The sequence below is a fragment of the Saccopteryx leptura genome, chromosome 4 (assembly GCF_036850995.1).
Source record: "Saccopteryx leptura isolate mSacLep1 chromosome 4, mSacLep1_pri_phased_curated, whole genome shotgun sequence".
Taxonomy (NCBI): domain Eukaryota; kingdom Metazoa; phylum Chordata; class Mammalia; order Chiroptera; family Emballonuridae; genus Saccopteryx; species Saccopteryx leptura.
Genome location: NC_089506.1, coordinates 13,614,581 through 13,640,153, shown reverse-complemented (window position 1 = coordinate 13,640,153; position 25,573 = coordinate 13,614,581). Strand labels below are relative to the sequence as shown.

Sequence of the window (25,573 nt, the reverse complement as noted above, 5' to 3'; positions counted from 1 at the left end):
TGAGCCTGCGCTCAAGCCGGCGACCTCAGGGTCTCGAACCTGGGTCCTTCCGCATCCCAGTCCGATGCTCTACTCACTGCGCCACCGCCTGGTCAGGCAAGAAAAATATTTTTTAAAGGCTATGAATTTATAATGATGATTACAATTTAATTCTAATGATATAAAGTATTAAACTGTTTTTAAATCAACAAGTCAACTGGTAACTTAAAGCCTATAACCAAACCAGTGGTCCCTGCACCATGCTAGAAGCAACTACTTGGAACATTTTTATCCCATTTTTCCAATATTTAACTCCATGTGTCTAAATAATATGCTTTAATTTTTCTGTTTTAGGCAGGCTGTGTGCTATAAAATCTCTTATACCAAACTTCCTTTAACATAATAAGACATACGTACTCTTCCCTGGTCATTTTCCATATGTGGTTATTGACAGTTTGTGGTGAAAGTTTTATAGGTTTGCCTCTGAGCAACCTGTACAGCCTATGTATGTTCCTTAAGAGTTTCAATTTCTTAACGGGAAGGGGTAAAGGCAGCTTTTACTTTTCATAGTAGTCGTCTCCTTTCTGCTGCAGTGACGGAGCAGAATAGGGCAGAAACAGGTACTGAAATGGGGAAGCTTGTCAGTCTTTGGGGGTGGCTTATTTGGGAGTGATTTTTTTTTCTTTTTTTGTCAATTACAGTTGACATACAATATTATATTAGTTTCAGTTGTACACCCCAGTAATTAGATATTATATAACGTATTGAGTGATCATCCTGATAAATCTTGTACCCACCTGACAACCATACATGGCTATTAGCATATTATTGACAGCCCTGGCTGGATGGCTCAGTGGTAGAGTGTCGGCTTGGCATGCGGATGTCCCAGGATAAATTCCCAGTCAGGTCACACAGGAGAGGCCACCGTCTGCTTCTCCACCCTCTCCCTTCTCTTTCTCCCTATCTCTTCCCCTTCTGCAGCCATGGCTTGGTTGGAGCAAGTTGGCCCCAGGCACTGAGGATAGCTCCATGGCCTTGCCTCAGGTGCTAAAATAGCTTGGTTGCCAAGTAACAGCAATGGCCCTAGATGGGCAGAACATTGCCCTGTAAGAGTCTTTACCAGGTGGATCCTGGTTGGGGCGCATGAGGGAGTCTGTCTCTCTGCCTCCCCACTTCTCACTTAAAAATTAAAAATATGGCCCTGGCGGGTTGGCTCAGCGGTAGAGCGTCGGCCTGGCGTGCGGGGGACCCGGGTTCGATTCCCAGCCAGGGCACATAGGAGAAGCGCCCATTTGCTTCTCCACCCCCACCCCCTCCTTCCTCTCTGTCTCTCTCTTCCCCTCCCGCAGCCAAGGCTCCATTGGAGCAAAGATGGCCCGGGCGCTGGGGACAGCTCCTCGGCCTCTGCCCCAGGCGCTAGAGTGGCTCTGGTCGCGGCAGAGTGAGGCCCCGGAGGGGCAGAGCATTGCCCCCTGGTGGGCAGAGCGTCGCCCCTGGTGGGCGTGCCAGGTGGATCCCGGTCAGGCGCATGCGGGAGTCTGTCTGTCTGTCTGTCTCTCCCCGTTTCCAGCTGCAGAAATTTAAAGAAAGAAAAAAAAAATTAAAAATATATATTATTGACTACATTCCTTACGCTGTACTTCACTTACCCATGTAACAACCAATTTACGCCTCTTAATCCCTTCACCTTTTTCACCCTCCCCCCAAACCTCCCATCTGCAACCATCAAGATGTTCTCTGTATCTATTCATCTGTTTCTGTTCTGCTTGTTCACTTTGTTTTCTAAATTCAGTTGTTAATAGATATGTATTTATTGCCATTTTTTTATCTTTATTGACTACTTTTGCTAAAATAATGTGTTTGGGCATCTGAAAATTAGTCTTTAGTCTGATGGTCCCATTTCCCTTCTTTTCAGGTATATTTTCACCACCATGGATCGGTTTGGAGATATATCAGAAAGTGAAGTGGACTATTCTTTCTTTGACAGTGACTCTGAAGAAGCAAAGAAAAGTGAAAGTAACTCACTTTTTTACTCACAAAATGGTAACCCTAAAGAGAGACTAGACAAAGATATGGAAAATGGAAACTCAAAATTTGGAGTGCAAAGAAAAGAAAATGATTTTACTGAGAAAGGAAATGGAAAAAAAGAGACAATTACTCTAGAAGAACATCCTGGAGAAGATGATAGTACACAAGCCGGCAGTTCTTCATCACTGACCACTTCTTCAGGAGCAAAACAATTATGTGATGCTCCAACTGGATATAAAATACACGTGACCATTCCGAATAGAGTTCCCAAAATTGTAAACGAAGGTGAAAATGATTCCTCTACAGATGGAGAGGAAAGCAGTGATGATGAGAGAAAGCATCATGTCAGGTGCAAGTCAGCCAGGCCGTCCTGTAATGTTAAAAAAGGCATAAGGGGAAAGTATTCCCAAAGCAGTTCCTCTTCCTCTTTGTCTTCTTCCTCTTCAAGTTCAGATACAGATTGTTCCGATACAAGGCCTGATCACTATACGTCTGACTCATCTCCATCGTTAAAGAAACATCTCTCTGGTATGACCCACTTGTCACCAAAACAGAAATGTCAACCAGGAATGAAATCAGCAGGAACACAGCCTTCAAGGACTAAACCGAAAGTCGGTCACTACACTGAGGAATCTGAAGATACTGTGACAGATGTTACTCCTTTATCAACCCCAGACATCAGCCCTGTTCAGTCTTTTGAACTGGGCGCATCAAGTGATAGAAAAGTAAAAGTCAAAAGGCAAGAAAATGTGAGTCGAGAAGTGTATGGAAATGTTGAAGATTTAAGAAATAATTTGAAATCGGCCAAAAGGGGGAAAGAAAAACCTGGTGGGTCCCATCTCAACTCGCAGTCTTCAGTATCGGATTCCGGTTTCGACCCCAGATGTAAGCAGAAAGCCTTACATGACACAATGGACCTGAATCATCTCTTGAAAGGTAACTTTTTCAGAACTGTGTATTGAATTTAAATATTAAACTTAAAGGTCTGTTGAGCTTAAACATTAAATACTATGAATTTGCATTGGTTTTTCTAATAGCTATGTTTCGTTGTTTGGGATCATTGATGCTATAACTTTACTAAATATTCCACTTTACCATAAAAATATCAAGAATATCATTGCCAAGCTAATTCAACCAGGCCTAGAAACTACTTCACACTGATTTTATTTTTAGTGCCACACAAACTCAAAATGCGTAGAGGGACCAAATGGGTAACTGAGAGAAATGGAGCCTGGTTTCCCCACATTTGATAGAGACATCGGCACGAGATCTGTTTCACTTTCCTCTCTAACAAAGCTCAGTTGGTTAGAGCATCATCCCGAAGCGAAGCGCGAAGATTGCCAGTTCGATCCCCAGTCAGGGCACAGACAGGAACAATCAGTGTTCCTGTCGCTCGCTCGTTCTCTCCCTCTTTCTAAAATCAGTAAGGTAAACATTTAAAAAGAAAAGGAAAAGAAAAGGCAACAGCACTGAGGTTAAAATAACCTGACCTGTTGTCTTCATACCCGGGAAAGTGGCAAGAGTGCTGGCAAATGAAAGAACCCAGGAAATTATAGTGAATTATAGGGTACTATTTAGATTTTAAGTTAAAGGCTAAAGAGCATTACTTGAAAATAATTACCTGGTTGATGAAATAGTGTAAGTCAAGGCTGACCAACCAGTGGCCCAATGGATAGAGCATTGGCCCAGGACACTGAGGACCCAGGTTGAAACCCCAACGTGACCGGCTTGAGCACGCAGGGTCACCAGCTTGAGCATAGGATCATAGACATGACCCCATGGTCACTGGCTTGACCCTAAAAGTCACTGGCTTGGCTGGAGCCTCCCTGCCCCTCTGCCCTCCTGCCCCCCACCCTGTCAGGGCACATATGAAAAAGCAATCAATGAACAACTAAGGTGTTGCAATTATGAGTTGATGCTTCTCATCTCTCTCCCTTACTGTCTGTCCCTATCTGTCCCTCTCTCTCTTTCTCTCTCTCTTACTTAAAAAAAAGAAAGAAATAGCATAATTCAAGTTTCAGTTGCTTTAAAATATAAATGTTTTTAGTTAGAATAATCTTTATGGCTATATTTCTGTATCAATTTATTATTATCCATATTTCTTTTGGAAGGAACAATATTTCTAAGTGAAATAAAAGTAACTTGAGATTTCTTTGGACTTGTTAATATAGCTAAAAATATATGACTTGCAAATTAAGTTTTAGGTCAATTGAAGATAACATTTAAGTTGTAAATAGGATTCTCTTTGTTCAAAATGTTGAAAAAAGAAATCTTTTAACATCATAATTGGTATGATGGTGGCAATGTAAAGGCGTAAGTAAATCTCTTATTTAGTCTAATAACTAATAGGCAGATTAATAAAAGTGTATTTTGGGACAGTTTACACTTGTGAATGTTCCCTCATCTGTAGGTTTTTTTTCACGTTGCTCTGATTGTCCCTGTTGTTTATTGTGTCTGAAACGTGACTCCACTTTGGCCATTACCCCTAGTGGCTAAGCCTCCACTCGATATATCTTTCCTGATAAATGCTCATTCAGTCTCTTAAAACTTTTAGGATTGAGGCATTTTCTATTCTTGCCCCTCTGCTTCTTATACTAACAACCAGAATGATATTTAAATTTTTAAAAATGTTTATTGATTGATTTTAGAGAGAGGAAGGGAGAAAGAATATGAAATATAAACATGAATTTATTTTCCACTTATTTATGCATTTATTGGTTTATTTTTGTATGTGCTTTGACCAGGGATTGAACTCCCAACCTTGGCCTATTAGGACATCACTCTAAGCAACTGAGCTACTTATCCAGGGTTCAGAGTGATCATTCTTTTTTTCTTTTTAAGATTTTATTTATTGATTTTACAGAGAGAGGAGAGAACAGAGGAGTGAGAAGTATCAAGTCATATTTGCTTCACTTTAATTGTGCATTGCTTGCTTGTTGCTTGTTGTATGTGCCTTGATGAGGCAAGTCCAGGATTTCAAACTGGCGACCTTAGCAGTCCAGGTTGATGCTCTATCCACTGCCACCAAAGGCCAGGCCCAGAGTGATCTTTTAAAAAGTAAATCAATCCTACTAGTTTTACAACTCTTCAGTGAGGTGCTCTTATATTCAAAATGAAGTCCCAATTCCTTCTCGCAGCCTACCCGACTGGTGTCAGGATAGCGCATCCTAGGTCGTGCGCTAGTGTCATCTGGAGAACTAGTGGAACAAACAGGTACATGTTCATGCCGAGGCCCCGCCAAGGGCACGCTGGTGCCGTTGTTCTGATGCACTGTTAAGGGGGATGAGAACCATTGCTACACCATTAGGGCTGCTCCCTAACCCCTCGTTTGTTTCCATCTCTTGCTCTGCTCCAGTAGCACTGCTTCCTCACCGTTCTTGGAGCACTTGCCCTCGTGGCGCACCTGCACTTGACTGTGCCCTTTTCCTTGCACGGGCTGTCTCTCTGTCTCAGCTTATATATCCCCTCCTCAGAGAGACTTTTTCTCAACATTTTGTCTAGACCAGGGGTAGTCATCCTTTTTATACCTACCGCCCACTTTTGTATCTCTGTTAGTAAAATTTTCTAACCACCCACCGGTTCCACAGTAATGGTGATTTATAAAGTAGGGAAGTAACTTTACTTTATAAAATTTATAAAGCAGAGTTACAACAAGTTAAAGCATATAATAATAATTACTTACCAAGTACTTTATGTCGGATTTTCACTAAGTTTGGCAGAATAAATCTTTATAAAACAACTTACTATAGTTAAACCTATCTTTTTATTTATACTTTGGTTGCTCTGCTACCGCCCACCATGAAAGCTGGAATGCCACTAGTGGGCGGTAGGGACCAGGTTGACTACCACTGCTCTAGAGTATCTTTATAACCTTGACTCCTGCGTGTCTGTCCCAAAAGCCTGTTTCCTCCCATCAGAATACCTACTAGACCCTGAAATTGGTGTAATTTGTTTGCTTTTCCCTCCATTTGGAGTGTAAATCACAGGAGGGCAGGATCTTACTCCTTACAGGAATCCCCCAATCCAGCAAGTGTTGGCACATAATGGACGATGTTTGTGAACTAAAAGAACGGTGAGGACTTTTCTGTTGCTGCACAACTCGGATGGTTAGGAAGTGTATTCTGTGTTTCACTGACACCTGATCTTGTATCAGTTACCCATTAGTTTTAGGTTTGCTGTCTGAAATACATAGAGTAAGTCTGTGCCTCCTGCATTATAACCTTTAGTATATTTGATTAATATTCTTCTCTAGGGATTTTTTTTTTTTTTTTTTTTTGTATTTTTCCGAAGCTGGAAACGGGGAGAGACAGTCAGACAGACTCTCGCATGCGCCCGACCGGGATCCGCCCGGCACGCCCACCAGGGGCGATGCTCTGCCCATCCGGGGCGTTGCTCTGTCGCGACCAGAGCCACTCTAGCACCTGGGGCAGAGACCAAGGAGCCATCCCCAGCGCCCGGGCCATCTCTGCTCCAATGGAGCCTCGCTGCAGGAGGGGAAGAGAGAGACAGAGAGGAAGAAGAGGGGGAGGGGTGGAGAAGCAGATGGGCGCTTCTCCTGTGTGCCCTGGCCGGGAATCGAACCCAGGACCCCTGCACGCCAGGCCGACGCTCTACCACTGAGCCAACCGGCCAGGGCGGGAAATTCCTTATTAAGCCAGTCAGTATAACAATTTCTATTTACAAAATTCTTTAGGACCACTTTCCAGTCTATAAGATTGTTTGTATGATTGCATCTTCCTCTCCTTCAGATTTCCATTTACCATATTAGAAATTAAAGCAGAAACTTAAATATCAGTTCATTAAAGAATAGTAGTAATAAACCCATTATGTGTTAACATAAGTAACATTTTATGAAACTATATTTCCAAAAATTTGTGGTTTTTGCTAATCACTAATGCCTAGCATATGACTGGATTTTCCGTCAGCTTCTGCATACAACTGTTGTGATATATTATTATTTTGGTCGAAGCATATTAAAAAAATATGGCCTTACACAGCTATATGATTGGAAAATAGAGGAGTATTTTAAATACCTTTTAAGTTTAGATATTCTTTGCTACCACACCAATATTCCATAAGTAGTAGTTTCTTAAATGTTAGTTGAAGTATGAAACTAATACTAGACCTGGCCGGTTGGTTCAGTGGTAGAGCGTCGGCCTCGCATGTGGAAGTGCAGGGTTTGATTCCCAGTCAGAGCACACAGGAGAGGTGTCCATCTGCTTCTTCATCCCTCCCCCGTCTCTACTCTCCCCTCCCACAGCCATGGCTCATTTGAGCAACTTGGCCTCAGGCACTGAGCATGGCACCATGGCCTCTCCTCAGCCACTAGAGTAGCTTGGTTGCCAAGCAACAGCATAGCAGCCCCAGAGGGGCAGAACATCACCCCCTGGTGGGCATGCTGGGTGGATCCTGGTCAGCCATATGCAGGAATCTGTCTCTGCTTCCCTGCCTCTTAATAAAAAAGAAAGAAAAAAAGACAGTAATACTGATTTGTAGCCTATTACATTGTAATTTATTGATCTTATAGTTTGAATGATTTTGTAACATGATGTGTATGTTATTTGGATTTGGAAAATATTAATTCTCTGAGCTACAAATGTTGACATTTTATAGTAAACTATATAGAAATCATAGTTGTTAATACCACTACCAATATGATTAGAAAACTCTTAAGAAGCTGTCAAACCCAAGTTTACTGAAATTTAAATTTGTACTAAAATGCTCAGATTTTTAAAAACTTTTATTTATTAATTTTAGAGGGAAAGGAAGGAAGAAGGAGTGAAACAGGGATCGAGCTGTTCCTGTAGGCGCCCTGGCCAAGGATGGAAACGGCAGCCTCTGTACTTTGGGACGATGTTCTAGCAAACCGAGCTGTCTGGCCAGGGCTAAAATGCTCATATTTTATTATTGTCAACAGATATTGTCAGTTGTTTTCCTTGAAGTGGTGGGGCTGTTTTTTAAAATCATTTTTAATGCAAAAATTGAAAGGCAGTAAAAAATAAGCCATAAAAGTCCATCTGATGGACTGCTCACTAATATTTTATATTAATAATATGCAACTTAATATATCTGCCCCTTTCTGTGTCAAATTTCTACTGCTGCATTGTCCTTAATAATTTTTACTGTGATGTATATATATTTAAAAGTAGCATCCTAACATATGGCATTATAAAGTATCTTAGAGAATTTTATGACATTGGGTCAAAACATTAAGAACATGGTTATTGAAAAGAATGTTATAGAAGATAAAAATATATAACATGACTTACAGGTTTTATTTCTTTAAAATATGGTCTTATTTGTCTAAGACATAATTTTCATTTTAAAGGTCCACTGTTCCATTATTCATTTATTTATTATTATTTTTATTTTTATTTTTGTATTTTTCCAAAATGAGAAGCAGAGAGGCAGGCAGACAGACTTCTGCATGTGCCCAACCGGGATCCCACCAGGGGGTGATGCTCTGCCCATCTGGGGCGTTGCTCTGCTGCAACCTGAGCCATTCTAGTGCCTGAGGCAGAGGCCATGGAGCCATCCTCAGTGCCCGGGCCAACTTTGCTCCAATGGAACCTTGGCTGCGTGTGGGGAACAGAGAGACAGAAAGAAAGGAGAGGGAGAAGAGAAGGGTGGAGAAGCAGATGGGCGCTTCTCCTGTGTTCCCTGGCCGGGAATCGAACCTGGGACTTCCACATGCTGGGCTGACACTCTACCACTGAGCAAACTGGCCAGGGCCCCATTTTTTATTTTTTATAAGTATTATTTGATTCCACAAATTATAAGCACTACTCTATCCTCAAATGAGAATGAGAAGACACAGCCAATTTTAGGATGAAAACACTTGGCTCTATTAAATTATCTGGTTGAAAAAACACCTAATGGAAAGTGGACTGTGATATCTGAGCTTTTTATTCAGGACTGTCAGTGATTACTTACTTGTATTGGTTAAGATAACTTTGGATGCAAGAAGCAGAAATTTCTAATAAAGCAATGTTTTTCACTTATCAGGAAGTCCTAAGATAAGCAAGGCTTGAGAGTTGACTGATTCAGTGGCTCAGAAATGTTTTCAGGAACCAAGATTCTACCACTCTGTTTCCCAAGCCCTGGTGTCGGCTGCTAGGAGATGCCTACAGCACTTTCTAGGATTTGCATCTGGACATAACAGTGTCCAGAGGAAGGGAAACATCTCCTCCGGTGGCTCTCCTTAGAATAGAGGGAACTGTTCAAAGAAGCACTCCCAGCTGACTTCCACTTATGTCTCATTGCCCAGATTTGGCTTACTCTGCCTGGACTCGGGTGAGAGTCAGGAGAGGAGGTCAGCTTCCCTGAAGGACATGGCTTCATAGGAAAGGGATAGATGTCTTTAAAAAAAAATTAGGGATCTGTTAATAAGGAGGAAAGTAGAAATGTATGCTAATTGGGTAACCAACTTGATCCACTAGGTCAGAGCTTCTCAGCTTTAATATGCATACAGATCATTTGGGGATACCGTTAAAATACAGGTTCTGGCTCAGTAAATCTAGACTGGGACCCCAGGGGCAGCGTTTCTAGCCAGCCCACTGCATGTCCCAGTACTGCTGACCCAAGGGCCATGACGGTCTGAATGCCCCGACACTAAAAAATGGTTTGGTTCCACAGAAAGTAAGTACAGGCATCTCTGACTATTCTTACCTATTTCTGAAACTTAGTTGTATATGGACAGCCTGTATATTTTTAATTTTGAAATGGGAGAAACAGTCATACCTCAAATCTCTCAACAGTTCCCCAAATATAATTGAAGCACTGAAATAGGGGAAACTGAGCTGAAATGTAGAAGGAAGAGCTGTATTTATTCCGCTGCACAGGAGGGAACCCTGGACTCAGTGACCTGCTACTGAGTGATGCTCAAGGCTTTTCCAGGCACGGGGTGAAGGTGGCATTTGCCAGCTGGAACATCTGTTACTGGAATCCATACCATAACAATCCACCAAAGAGCCTGTATAATAATGAAGTATTGCACACACTAATGATGGCTTTCAGCCTGTTGCATACTGTTTTTCTATAGTTCTTCAAAATTATTCATGCTCAATTTACTCAGTGAAGCTTTTCAGATTCAAGAATATTTTATATAGGTTTTCGTTATTTCCCCACGTGTAGAACTAAACCGCGGACTGAACGTGTATGATGGAGACGCATGCGCACCTGTGCCTTCTCGGCATTCCTCACCTCGCTCGTTTCTCTTTTCTTCCCCCCCCCCCCCCCCCCCCCCCCCCCCCCCCCCCCCCCCCCCCCCGCGCGCTCGTTTCTCCACAGCTCTGTGTGGGCTTCGCTGGCCTCCCGGCCTCCCCTGAGTTCGTCACAGCCTCTTCCATCTACTTGGAAATTTACTCCTAAATTTACTCAATGTAGGAGGACGATAGTGGTGATGCATAACATCTAAAAATTATGAGCGTGAGATGTGACCTTCACAGAACAGCGGTAGGAACACAGCATACTCAGCATCCTCTCAATTAAAACATCTTCACTAGCTCAGAACAAAATACATCAAGACAGTTTGTTGATTCAGATAGTAAATTTTGAGTAAAAATTTAGCAAGCCATTACAGCAAACATAAGGCAACAGTATAGATAGAAAGGATGCCTATAGCTAAGTGCTGATGTTACTTACTGGTTTAAAATAACTTTTGTTAATAAGTTTATAAATTTGAACTATGAAATAATAAGCATGTGAAACAAAAGTTAATTAAAGAATATAGAATCAGATGTCCCAATTATAGGCCATAGAGTGTGGAACAGTGTTGAATTTGGGCACTTGTGGAGCGAGGTGAAGAAAATTCTAGAAGTAGAATAAAAAGTTTAGGCTTCTGACTGTTATTTGTGTGACCCTAGACAACAGTAACTATTCTGTGCCCAGTTTCTTTTCTTTTAAAAAATATATTACTTTATTGCTTGATTGGTTTTTATTGATTTTAGAGAGAGAAAGGAAAGGAGACAAAAACATCGGTTTGTTGTTCCACTCATTCATGCATTCAGTGGTTGATGCTTGCTTGTGCCATGACCTGGGATTGAACCTGCAGTGTTGGCAGATCAGGACAGTGCTCTGACCGACCGAGTTACCTGGCCAGGGTCTGTGCCCCAGTTTCCTCAGTTGTAGGATGAGGTGTTGAGGTGTTCATGTAGGTTGCTCAGGGCCATTTTTTTTTTTTTAAGCGAGAGAGAGACAGGGACAGACAGGAATGGAGAGAGATGAGAAGCATCAGTTCATCCTTGTGGCACCTTAGTTGTTCATTGATTGCTTTCTCATATGTGCCATGACTGGGGGGCTCCATCTGAGCCAGTGACCCCTTGCTCAAGCCAGCGACCGTGGACTCAAGCCAGCAACCACGGAGTGATGTCTATGATCCCACGCTCAGGCTGGCGACTCCACGCTCAAGCCAGATGAGCCCGTGCTCAAGCCAGCAACCTCGGGGTTTCGAACCTGTGTCCTCAGCATCCGAGGCCGATGCTCTATCAACTGCGCCACCACCTGGTCAAGCTGCTCAGGCCCTTTTTAAATTTGGATTTCTGGGGTTCTGTGAGAAATATTGGAAAGGAGAATCAGTCTAGACTAGCATTATTAGACATCTAACATTAAAGTAGACCTTGAAAATGTATGAGAATTTCTTTATATTTAGCCTCTTTTAGCTCATTTGGGTGGCTGATTTGGGAGACACCCCAGCCCTACCCCAAGCCTGTCTTTGCTGTGTAATAGCAAAAAGTGGGTATGGTTGGACTTAGTTCTTTGACCTTGAGATCTAAATCGCTGAATAGGCAGAGAGCATTAAACAGAAGAGTAGTAGAGTGAGAACCTCAATTTTGGGGCCTGAAATTTGAAAAATGATGTATTATATCAAGTTATTGAACTCAAGTCATATCTATCATAAAATTCATACAACTCCTCATCACTGTCAAAACTCCCATCCATTAGCTTGTCCTCATCTGTGTCTGATGATGAATCACTGTCTTCAACAATGAATACAAACACAAGCACAAAAAAACAGGAAATGCAAGTAAAAAAATTACAATTGCTGTATAGGACACACCCAGTTTTTAGACCCCCAAAATTTGAAAAAATGTGCGTCTTATACATAGGGAAATACGGTAATTAGTATTCCTTGAAATGTGACCTCTCTTATTTATAAGTTTAGATAAAAAAAAAACCCAAAACATTAAAAAACCATTTTATCAGGGCACATGTAGGGGTCCGTCTATCTCCCCTCTTCTCACTTTACAAAGAAAAATTAGGCCTTGGCTGGTTGGCTCAGAGGTAACATGTCAACCTGATGTGTAGAAGCCCTGGGTTCAATTCCTGGCCAGGGCACACAGGAAAAGTGACCATCTGCTTCTCCACCCTTCTTCTCCCCTCCTCTTCTCCCTCTCCCCCTTCCCCCTTCCCTCTTTCTCTTCCCCTGGCTCAAAAGGTTTGAGCATGTTGACCCTGGGTGCTGAGGATGAGTCCATGGAGCCTCTGCCTCAGGCACTAAAAATAGCTTGGTTGCCAGTGGCCTCAGATGAGCAGAGCATCAGCTCTAGATGGGGATTGCTGGGTGGATCCTGGTCTGGGCACATGCATAAATCTATCTCTGTACCCCCCATTCTCACAAAGAAAAGTTAAAAAGCAAATACCATTTCTATTAGTGGGTCATGATTATACACACAGGGTGGATTATTTTTTTAAATACATTAATATAATATGAATAAGGTCTTAACATAGCTTGTAACATTTTCAGTGGTATCATTACACATAACTTTTAAATGCTGTGTGTATCTCAGCTTAGCTAAAAGTAAAGCTGATACTTCTAGTAAGTTACGTTAGATGACTCAAGAAATGAATAGACACTGATACTGAAATACTGTAACAAGTTCAAACAAAATCGTTTCATTGAAGAAAATTTAGGAAAAGCAATATTTAATAAGTATGTGAGTTAAATAGGTACATATTTATATAAATGTATCTCTGAAAGTTTATTCAAGTTAAAAAATTAGATCTTAATTGGAAAAACTAATAGATAATATTCTTGTGTTATTATTTATTAGTTATATTTTAACCATAAACCTACTTTTGCCCATGCCTGTATTTGAGGTTGCTTCATACTAAAACATGTACAGGAGGTCCTTGGGTTACAACCAGTTCTGTTCCTGCCACATGATGTAACCCGAATTTTGGTGTAACTCGAAACATGTCCTAGCCTAACACAAATGGAACACTTGCACTTTTACCAGTCCAAAAAGGCATGGGTAAGCAAGCGTATTGGGGGATGCCGCCTCCCTCCCTCCTCCATACACTGCGCACAACCAAACTATACGGCTCACAAAAATTAGGGAATAGTTTAAAATGAAAATGAAGCAATAAAAAGAAGAAACATTTGATTTTTTTATATTAAACAACACCAGAAAAGCAAACAAAAGTTGTTCAATTATGAAAATGAGATGCAAAACCAACTCGAATTCCATTGGTGGAAATGCACTGTACAAAAGGCTGACATACTGCAGTATCTGCACGGTCCCTATCCCCTCATTTTTGTGACCAGTGTAGTTCACCCGTGTATGCTAACAGTGAAAGCCGAAATACTCATGTCTCAATTGTTTTAAGTTTTATAGGAGTAAACGTTGTAAACTCGAAACATCATATGTCGAGACTGGCATATATATAAAAATACATTCCATGTATATACATTTCTATCACAGAGTACTAATTTTAAAAGTGAATTAGATTAAACTTTATTTATTGCGATTGCCTTATTTTAATTTTTATAACATTTTTAAATACCATGAAAATAGTTTACTTTTAATTCCCTTTAGAATTTTATTTTAAAGGCTTTCTCATATGGCTAAATTAATCTAGAAACGTTATTCTACAAAACAGGCTTTTCTTGGGAGCAAGATAATTATGGTCATTACATCTGTATCTCATCCAGGTTTTGTCATTAACTTTGTATGGTTTTCAACAAATTACCAACTGTTAATTTCCTCATTTTTTCCCCTCAGGAGCCACTATTAATAAACATTTTTTAAAGTTCATGTAATTTTTTATTGTCTTTGGTTAGATGTAGGGAGGTAGACTTACAGTTTTCGTGACCTTGCTGAAATGTTTTAAATTTTCTGTATTTTAACCCTGGATGAGGGTTAAAAATGCTGCTTTCCCTGATAGCACTGTGTTTTTATCAGTACAAAATGCTAAGCAAGTAAAAGAATTAACAAAAAGATACTCAAGTAAAAACAAATAATGGTTGCTTTAGAAAAATATTGTAAAAAACAAAGCAAAACAAATGTGTCAGTATATTAATCTGATATAATGTATTCATTTTTTAGGACAGACTTAAGCTGAAACATTTAGCAAGCTTTATATTTTTAGAAACTTTTATTGATAAACATAGTATACAAAAATACTTTTCTTGGTTAAGAACTCTGTTTATACAGTGGATTCATGTTTTTGTTTAGTCACAAATGAAATGTTTGACTTTTACAGTAGAAGGATTTGTTTTAATGCCAATGTTAAGATCATAAATCTTTTGTAGTAAAATATTTTCAGATTAAGTTGAAAGTTTCAGGCTATTCTGGGTTTGTTTTTGCCATTTTCCAGCCATTTTTTCCATTGGTCATTGCTGACAACATTTTATTTTTGAAATAAGCCTTCCAATTAACAAAAACTGCCTAAATTAAGTATTATATTGGTACACTGAATTAGAGGTTTCTAACCTCCCTAAATATTAAGCTGCTGTGGGAAACATAAAATTTTCCATAAATTATACCTAATCTTAGAACCAGCACCTTGTACATTTCTTAATAATATATATTTATTATTTTGTGTATAGCTTTTATTCCTAAAGAACCCTGTAAACATAAAATGCTAAGCTGCCTCTGGATTTTTCCTACATAGTTATAGTCTAGATGTCATTAACATTATTTCACCCATACCTTTTCATGAATTAATGTACGTAGTTTTTGTTTTTAAAAGTTAAAGCATGTACCATCATATTTCTGTGCTTTTGCCATTTTTCCTTCTTTTGTTCATTTCTGTAGCTTTTCTGGAATTGGATAAAAAGGGACCACAGAAACATCACTTAGATCAGCCTTCAGTCGTACCTAGGAGAAACTACTCTTTCACGAGAGAGGAGGTGAGACAGATTGATCGGGAAAATCAGAGGCTTTTGAAAGAACTGTCAAGACAGGCTGAGAAACCAGGAAGCAAAAATACAATCCCTAGAAGATCAATTAGTCATCCTCCTAAGCTATATCACAGTGCTCTCAACAGACAGAGAGAACAGCAAAGGATTGAAAGAGAAAATTTGGTAAGTACCTGAAATTTTTTAGTCATCAACGAAAATGCATTTGTATTGAGTTTAAGTCCAACTTACCACAAACTCAAATACAGCCCAATTTTCAAACTTAATTATATAAAAGTAGGTTTATGTGTTTGGCATGAAATATGATGAACTATGAGCCTATAATGTACAATATGTAGTTTTTTCCGGAAAACTATATATATACACGTGTGTGTGTGTGTGTGTGTGTGTGTATGTGTGTGTGTGTGTGTGTGTGTGTGTGTGTGTGTGTGTGTGTTTAAGTAAGAGGAGGGGAGGCAGAGAGTAGGATCCATCCCTCAAGCCCCCTATGTGGCAATGCTCTGACCATCTGGGGCAGGGGTCGGGAACCTATGGCTCGCGAACCAGATGTGGCTCTTTTGATGGCTGCATCTGGCTCACAGACAAATCTTTTTTTAAAATTTTTTTCATTTTTACAGAGAGAGAGAGTTAGAGAGAGGGATAGACAGGGACAGACAGACAGGAACAGAGAGATGAGAAGCATAAATCATTAGTTTTTCGTTGCACATTGCTACACCTTAATTGTTCATTGATTGCTTTCTCATATATGCCTTGACGCGGGCCTTCAGCAGACTGAGTAACCCCTTGCTGGAGCCAGCGACCTTGGGTCCAAGCTAGTGAGCTTTTGCTCAAACCAGATGAACCGTGCTCAAGCTGGCGACCTTGGGGTCTCGAACCTGGGTCCTTGGCATCCCAGTCTGATGCTCTATCCACTGCACCACCGCCTGGTCAGGTGCAGACAAATCTTTAATAAGAAAAAAATAATGTTAAAAATATAAAACATTCTTATATATTACAATCCATTCATTTCCTACCACTCATGTTCATGGTTGCGGGTGGCTGGAGCCAATCACAGCTGTCCTCCAGGACACCAAATTTTTATTGGATAATGTGTAACATACACGGGTCGTTTTATGGCTTTCACAGAATTACATTTTAAAATATGTGGTGTTCATGGCTCTCTCAGCCTAAAAGTTTCCCAACCCCTATTCGGGGCATTGCTCTGTTGCTCAGCAACTGGACTATGTTTAGCACCTGAGGCAGAGGCCAGGATCCATCCTCAGCACTGAGGGCCATCTCGCTTGGACCAGTCAAGCCATAGCTATGGGAGAAGGAGAGAGAGAGAAGGAGAAGGGGTGGAGACGAAGATGGTCGCTTCTCCTTTGTGCCCTGACAGAGGAATTGAACCTAGGACATCCACATGCCGGGCCAATGCCCTACCACTGAGCAAATGAGCCAGGCCCAGTGAACTATATTTTAAGGGAACATTAAATTAAAACACTGAAAGTTTTGCCCTGGCCGGTTGGCTCAGCGGTAGAGCGTCAGCCTAGCGTGCGGAGGACCCGGGTTCGATTCCCGGCCAGGGCACACAGGAGAAGCGCCCATTTGCTTCTCCACCCTCCGCCGCGCTTTCCTCTCTGTCTCTCTCTTCCCCTCCCGCAGCCAAGGCTCCATTGGAGCAAAAATGGCCCGGGCGCTGGGGATGGCTCTGTGGCCTCTGCCTCAGGCGCTAGAGTGGCTCTGGTTGCAACATGGCGACGCCCAGGATGGGCAGAACATCGCCCCCTGGTGGGCAGAGCGTCACCCCTGGTGGGCGTGCCGGGTGGATCCCGGTCGGGCGCATGCGGGAGTCTGTCTGACTGTCTCTCCCTGTTTCCAGCTTCAGAAAAATGAAAAAAAAACAAAACAAACAAAAAAAAAAACACTGAAAGTTTTAAGTTTTATTGTCTATTTGATTAGAACTATTAAATCAGGCCCTGGCTGGTTTGCTCAGTGGTAGAGCATTGGCCTGGTGTGCAGCAGTCCCAGGTTCGATTCCCGGCCAAGGCACACAGGGGGGGTGCTCATCTGCTTCTCCACCCCTCCCCCTCTCCTTCCTCTCTATCTCTCTCTTCCCCTCCCGCAGCCAAGGCTCCATTGGAGCAAGGTTGGCCTGGGCGCTGAGGATGGCTCCATGGCCTCTGCCTCGGGGGCTGGAGTGGCTCTGGTTGCAACAGAGCAACGCCCCAGATGGGCAGAGCGTCGCCTCCTGGTGGGCATGCCAGGTGGATCCCGGTCGGGTGCATGCAGGAGTCTGACTGCTTCCCCGTTTCCAACTTCAGAAAAGTACAAAAAACAAAACAAAAACAAAACAACAAAAAAAACATTATTAAGTCACTATGATAGTATAAAAAGTAGTGTCCAAGGGTCAGGTATATACATCGCTGAAGTATTCAATCATTAGCTAAATCTATTTCAATTAATTATATCCCTAAAAGCTAAAATAACTTACATATCACAATTTTAAACGATAAGTACATTCTCAGAGAGGTCAAATGTGATGGTACGCTATTTGAATGTATGAAAGATATTGTTAAAAAACAGAGTTACACTTTGATGTTCTAAGAAATATATATGGGAACTGTTAAAAATCTTCACATTAAAAACATTAATAATGTATCATTTTCATAAAATTCAGTTCATAGTAATTGCTGTTTACCGAGCTCTTAATAAATGCCAGGCATTGTTGTTAGTGTCTTCCAAATGTTAGCTGACTGAATGCTGACAGTAACTCTTTCAGGTATTTTTATCCACATCTTACAAGTGAAATAACTGACACCTGGAGAGTGAAATAACCAGCCCAGGGACACAGAGCTAGGAAGTGCTGAGCCAAGGTTCTCAACCACGTAGTGTCCTACACTAAAGTGAGGTCCTCAAGGAGCACATAAATCCAGAGTGAAAATAATTAATAAAGTTTTTTTATACTTTCTGAAACAGTTTCCAAAATTTACCTTCATGTTTCATTATCAGTACAGTCCTATTTATCTATGTATTTACCTGAAATGAATATGTAATTTAATTTATACATTGAAAGTAATAATGGAAACGTCTTAAATCCTCCAGGAGAGTTACTCTGCATGTGGCAAGTAGTAGAATAGCAACAGAACCAGTTGAAACATTGCTGGGTAGTGAGCTACACGATAGTTTTCTAATTGTATACCTTTTAAAATCGTTTCTTGGCTATTCTTTTGCATTTATTCTTCATAGTAACTGATTATTTTCTCATTACAAATTTATTGTAAATATTTATTGGAATTGTGTTAAATTTACTTTTTTTTTATTTTTTTTACAGAGACAGAGAGAGAGTCAGAGAGAGGGATAGACAGGGACAGACAGACAGGAACGAAGAGATGAGAAGCATCAATCATTAGTTTTTTGTTGCACATTGCAACACCTTAATTGTTCATTGATTGCTTTCTCATACATGCCTTGACTGCGGGCCTTCAGCAGACTGAGTAACCCCTTGCTCGAGCCAGCGACCTTGGGTCCAAGCTGGTGAGCTTTACTCAAACCAGATGAGCCCTCGCTCAAGCTGGCGACCTTGGGGTCTCGAACCTGGGTCTTCCGCATCCCAGTCCGACACTCTATCCACTGTGCCACCGCCCGGTCAGGCTAAATTTACATTTTAATTGCAGAGTGTTTAAAATGTAAATACTCTTTAATTGTCACTCTTAAAGTATTACCTCCTACCCAGAAATCTGGTATGCCTTTCCATTTATTCAAAGCCTTCTTACACTCTACTTTAGTATACTCTACCTTAGGAAGGTAGAGTAGTTTTCTTCAAAACTCCGTATTAAGCTATTGTGTGTGACATTTTTTTTTATTACATTTCCTAACTGCTTACCTTTGTAAATAGAATTTTTGTATATTTATTTTATAACCAGTCACCTACCAAACCCTATTTAGAGCCATATTGGCTCCAAGAGTACTTTGTTGTGAGCTGATAAACTTTTAAATCTGCTTGCTAAGCTATTTTACAGTCAGCACACACACACACCTTGTGGTTATTTGTGTCAGATGTACTGCACAAGCAGTGCCCATTCCTTTATAATTTTTATGATTTGTATTCTTTCTTCTGCTCCATCTCCAGTGATAGAGACCAGTCCACGTGGCTGACAGGCTTGACGACAAAAGCAGTTCTGTTCCAGGTGTCTCACGTTCTCTTGTTAGCAATCCAGAGGCTGCGTGCCGACACAGTTCAGACCGAGAAGTCCTGCTGTGCAGGGAGGTAGAAAGGCAGAGTGATGTGTGTACAGTTGAGTCCCGAGCCTCAGAGGTGAAAGTGTGCTCTTAATCTGTCTTGTGAATTTTGGTTTCTTCTTTGTTTCATTACCTTTTTCTTCCTCTCATTCTCAAGGGAAATAAATCAGAGGAATAATAAAGAAAAAATAACTTGATCCAGTAGAGGGCGTGCTTGCTACACATAGACTCAATTATGTTAGAACTTCATTATTTCCATTTTTTTAATGTATGACTTTTGAAATAGTCTTGTTAAGCAACATATTCTTATCTTCATTTGAACACAATATGAATTTGATTTTTTATGAAAGAGCACAGAAATAATCTTAAGGGAGAGTAGGTCAATAAGGATATTAGTTTATAGTTTCGTTTTAGCCTCTAATAGAAGTGAGAGAATTTCATTCTTTTAAATGTGTGTCCGTTTCCTGAGCTCTGAAAGGAGGGGGAATAACTGAAGCAAAATGAGGGAAGAAGTAAGGTTCCTGCAGGAATATATCAGGATTAGAGCCTAGGGTTCAAATAGAGCTCATTTATTTCACTTGTAACTCCAGAGAATTACAAATAAGCAGACAATAAAGTAGACCATGATCTTTCCACTCAGGAGTTCCTGTGTTAAAATAAAAGTAATGCATGTACAAATTTAGAAATCCAGACTGTTCTTAAAAACATTAAGTGAAACATAAAATCCTCCCTTTTCTGTTCTTTGCTGGTCTAGAGGACTAATTTTAGAGCTCTTAGAATGGGAAAAATATTAAAGAGAGAGTGACACATTGTCACAGAGATGAAAATTGATAGCAAATCTCATACCTAGTATGAGTGTTAGTCTGTGAAATAATCAGGACCTTTGTTTTGAAGTCTTGAGGTAATTCACCGTTCATTCAGTCTGGTTCTCCTGCTCTGCTCTGTTGTCTGTGGTCTCCTTCCATGACAGAAATGAACCTACCGGTAACTAAGTCTGACTCAAGCTTTAGAGAATATGGAGAACAGTCCTGCTTTCCCCCGACTGGAAGACGCTTGTCACTCTAGTGTCCTTCAGGGTCTCTGCTTTAGTGCTTTAGAAACAAACAGTAAAGCAGCTCTTCTCCGAATGCAACCACAGAAATCATTAACACACTATTTATTCATTCGTTTCAACCTTTCTGCCTTTGAAGACAGGATTCAGGCTGGGTCGTTTTTCTTTCTGAAAACAATGAAACTTCCAAACAAAAAAAATTTAGACAGACTATTTTGGGATTTATTATTAGAATATTTGAGTAGCATTTCTAAGATTTTGTAAATAATAAATTGTACTATAAGTAACAATTCTTACCACTTTTCAAATTATTAAACAAATATTTAATTATGGAAGGACTATAAGAAGAAATATAAAACACTGTCCTGTCGTGTAATTTATGATTTAGCTGGGAAGATAATACTATTACATGGCAAACAACTGGAAAATAATACAAAGCAATATTAATGATAGCACTAATATTTAATGAAGTCTGACTATATCTCAGGGGTAGTTCGGAGCGTGTCATGTGCACTGTCTCCCTTATTCCTCAGAACTGTTCGAGGTTGACTTCATTGTTAATCTCCCTATTAAGTCGTTTGACCACCAAGGTTACACAGTCAGTAGCAGAGCCTGGATTTAAACCAGGTTTCTGACTAAATAACTTACATTTTTTTATCATTCTGTTACAAGTGGTATAGCATTTTGAACTATCATTTGTAAGTTTTACCCAAAAGTTGTAAATTGATGACTAGATTCTAGTGAAATATATATACAGTACTTTTTTTTTTTTTTTTTTTTTTTTTTAGAGAGACAGAGAGAGAGTCAGAGAGAGGGATAGACAGGGACAGAACGGAGAGATGAGAAGCATCAATCATTAGTTTTTCGTTGCGCATTGCGACACCTTAGTTGTTCATTGATTGCTTTCTCATATGTGCCCTGACCGCGGACCTTCAGCAGACCGAGTAACCCCTTGCTCGAGCCAGCGACCTTGGGTCCAAGCTGGTGAGCTTTGCTCAAACCAGATGAGCCCGCGCTCAAGCTGGCGACCTTAGGGTCTCGAACCTGGGTCCTCGGCATCCCAGTCTGACGCTCTATCCAGTGCGCCACCACCTGGTCAGGCCAGTACTTTTGATTATAGGGTTTATACTGTAACCAATACGTCATAGTTTTGATATTGTTTCTACAAGCAAGAGCTACTTCTCTCTTAAGTCATTCCTTTAAAGTTTGCTAGATTATGGCACACAGACGGATACATAGTATGGTTCCGTGTGATTTGGATAGCTGAGCCCAATCATGTCTTATTCCCCAAGCTTCTGCATATAAACTTGATAAGCGACTCTCAGGACTACTAAATGGGTTTACTTTTTGCCTAATTGTCAAAATTGATTTTGATATTACTTTATATGTTTTACATCTAATGAATAAGCATCACAATTTTCTTAATATTTTTAAATACGCATCTAACCAAGTACATGAATTTAGGAAGTTAGGAGTTTATCTGAAAAAATTATTGAGACTTTCATCAGCAAAACAAAATTAGTAGGTAACTGAAAATATCATGTTTCTGTCCCATCCAGTGTGTTCTGTACAGCTCAGTCAGTAGTTAACAGATTGGACACAACAGCCCAGGGAAACACATTGATGATGTGCTACATAGGAAGGTTGTTAGTCAGCTTTGAATGTCTTAGACATGCAATGGTGTGATCTTTTAACTGAGTTATAAATTACATGACAAGGACGTATTTTATATTTTTCTTGTAGTCCTTTCAGTATCTTACATACAAACTGTAGACAGAGGAGGTGGAATCATAGGAGGTTTTGCCACCTCGATTATATAGCTTCTCTGTCCACAAAGAGAGGTGGACAGTTATGATGGAAAGACCATAGACCTCACAGATGGAACCATGTTCATGATTTAACATGTTGTGATTAACGGCAAGGAGAACCGCTAACACCAGGTGGGTAGGGCTTCCAGAGAACTGACTTTCCTAGCCCTGGAAGGTAGCGGTGGGGGAAGGGCATCCACGCAGAAAGAACGGCTGGCAGGCGGCGTTCTCGCGGCTGGTCTGCGTCCTTCTGCGTGTCTCCTGCACCTCTGTGTTTGTCTCCAGGCTCCCTTTGTTTCTGCACCACCTTCCTTCCTATCTCCCTTTTCTAAACTGCTTCCCCTGAATGTTTTTTAAACATTTTATTTACTGATCTTAGAAGGATAGAGCCAGAGAAAGGTCAGCGGAGGAACAGGAAGCATTAACTCGTAGTAGTTGCTTCTCACATGAGCCTTGACCAGGCAAGCCCCAGGTTTCGAACCAGCGACCTCAGCATTCCAGGTTGATGCTTTATCCACTGCGCCACCACAGGCCAGACTGCCCTGAATGATTTGACTTTTTCCATCACCATCTATCCCTTCTCTGGGATTGCTCAGGAACACTGATAGTGGAACCTCAGAAGAGAAAGACAGGGGTGAAAATACTAAGCAAAACACTAAGCTGAGGAAAAGTCTGGAAATGTTTGGCAGTGATAGTCCACAGTGACATACATGGACTAAATGCCCCTGAACTGTATGCTTAAAAATGGTTAAAATGGCCTGACTAGGCGGTGACGCAGTGGATAGAGCGTCGGACTGGGATGCAGAGGACCCAGGTTCAAGACTCTGAGGTCGCTGGCTTGAGCACGGGCTCATCTGGTTTGAGCAAAAGCTCACAAGCTTGGACCCAAGGTCGCTGGCTCGAGCAAGGGGTTACTCAGTCTGCTGAAGGCCCATGGTCAGGGCACATATGAGAAAGCAATCAATGAACAACTAAGGTGTCGCAATGTGATACGAAAAACTAATGATTGATGCTTTTCATCTCTCTCCATTCCTGTCTGTCCCTATCTATCCTTTTCTCTGACTCTCTCTCTGTCCCTGTAAAAAAAAAAAAAAAAAAAATTAAAATGGCAAGTTTTATGTTATGTATATTTTACCACAGTAAAAAGAAAACCTTAGTGGAGGAAGAAGGAAAAAAGACTGCAGAGGAAACTGTGTCCTATGATGGGACACAGGAGGCTGACTTTTTCATGTGAATCTTGGTGAACAGCATTTTCTTTTCAGTTAAAGCTCGGTGTGCTACAGAAAAGGTATAAATTCATAAAGAAAATAATAAAACACAACCATGGATTGATTCCCTGATCCATTAATCTACTTAACTATTTCTTTTTCAAGAATGCCAGGGGAAAATCAAACAAGAGAAACTCTTTTACTGGCCTGACCTGCGGTGGCACAGTGGATAAAGCACCGACCTGGAATGCTGAGGTCGTGGTTCGAAACCCTGGGTTTGCCCGGTCAAGGCTCATATGGGAGTTGATGCTTCCTGCTCCTCCCCCGCTTCTCTCTCTCTTTCTCACCCCTCTCTAAAATGAATAAATTAAAATATATATATCAAAAGATATTAAGAAACTCGCCCTCAGATTTGTGAAGAAAGAAAATAAAATTAGCAACAGTATACATGTTGTTTAGTACTCTTACTGAGTCTTATTAAAATACCATGTTACTGGATACTGTGTTGCCTTGGCTAGTTGATTTATATAAAAGCTTTAAAAAGCTTTATATTCTGTTTGGTAGTTGATTTTCAAACTTCTTAATAGCAAAGACATTTTTTTTCCAAACTAAATTTTATGCAGAATCTTCACTACATAAAACAGGCAGTTCAGAAACGTAGTTGAGCTGGTAGGAACCGGGAGTGGGAGAGCCCTGCCCACTGGGCCTCTCGTCCACATCCTGGTCACCCTGGAGTCACACTGGAGAGTTGAAACTGATGGAAAGCCACTGTGGTGTAATCAGGTACAGGATGTAAAGTAGCTTCAAAAAGTTTATGGGCATTTCTGGGCTCTTAGTATTATTATCCCCAGTATATTATTTCTATGGGAAAATTAGGTTTAATGTATTTCAACTTAATAGCACCTTTTCTGCAATTGTAACCTAATATCAAAGAGAGATGTCTCTGTAATCACTTGTTAAAATCATAGTGGCTTTGAATAGCTGTAGGGTAGGTCAAAGCCCTTAAATATTCCTGAAAGTACATTATTTGAAATATTTTTTTACATAGTTTGCCAACAGTGATATACAGTCTTTTTTACTTCATGAATTTCAGGTTCTAAAAATAGTTTTCATTTTGGAAAAGTACTGCTGTTTATCTAACATTGACTTTCAAATTGATTGTCTTTAAATGAAGGCTTTACTGAAGAGGCTTGAAGCTGTGAAACCAACAGTGGGTATGAAGCGCTCAGAACAGCTGATGGACTATCACCGCAATATGGGTTATTTCAACACATCACCGTCCTACAGACGGGCGAGGTCGACTCTCGGCCAGTACAGCCCCTTAAGTAAGCACAGGCAGACTTTTCTATACTTGTTTATATCTCTCATCCTTTAAAAACATTTTATTTATCAGTTATACAGGGTGATGGGGAGGACGAGAAGTAGTTGCTTCACTTTAGCTGTTCATTGGTTGCTTGTTGTATCAATATGCCCCTTGACCAGGCAACCCCAGGGTTTCGAACCAGCGACTTGAGCATTCCAGGTCAGCTCTTTGTTCACTGTGCCACTGCAGGCCAGGCTCTCTTATTCTTTTTTAAAAGTATAGCTTACGTTATTATGAGAGTTGTAAAACTGACTTCCGGAATGCAGTTTATGATTTTTCACTGGCATGCTTTATTTGTGTTAGTTCACTTAATTTCAGGTTTCATTTGCAGCAGGTAATGGCAGCAGAGTAAGGAAACCAGGAGAAAAAAAAACAATTGAAAATATCAGTAGTTTTCCTGGATAATGGAAGAGAGACTTATCTTCAATGTATTTATTAAAGGAAGAAGTAAATAGATATGCTGTTTAAAAGTTGCTGAAACATTCCCCCAGCCAGTTAAGAATTATTGGTAATATTTTTAGCCCTTGTATGGGCTTTGTCTTCCTCAGTGCGTAACTAAAAAATTATCAGTCTGTCGTCATCAGATGTAATTCCTCTTCATGCTCGTTACCTGATCGGTTGTGCATCTAACCAATGGTGTGTCACACAGAATGTGGGCCTACGGCAACCACTAGTGCCAGGATATGAGACACACAGAGGAGCCGGACATCTTTACAGAAGTCTGTGCTTTCACTTCATGTGTGCATTCCAAACTAGAGAAAAAAGAAGCCAGCACTA

General features: G+C 40.6%; 1 protein-coding gene across 3 annotated transcripts in view; it reads left to right on the top strand.

Moving 5' to 3' along the window:
• Window positions 1-25,573, top strand: part of CFAP97 (cilia and flagella associated protein 97) — a 38,343-nt gene that overhangs the window by 2,865 nt on the left and 9,905 nt on the right. For all 3 annotated transcript variants that reach the window (XM_066380173.1, XM_066380172.1, XM_066380175.1), the window contains exons 2-4: window positions 1,895-2,943; window positions 15,045-15,313; window positions 24,608-24,758. In XM_066380173.1, coding sequence (XP_066236270.1) covers window positions 1,911-2,943; window positions 15,045-15,313; window positions 24,608-24,758 — 1,453 coding nt within the window. In that variant the 5' untranslated portion in view covers window positions 1,895-1,910. The remainder of the gene's footprint in view (window positions 1-1,894; window positions 2,944-15,044; window positions 15,314-24,607; window positions 24,759-25,573) is intronic.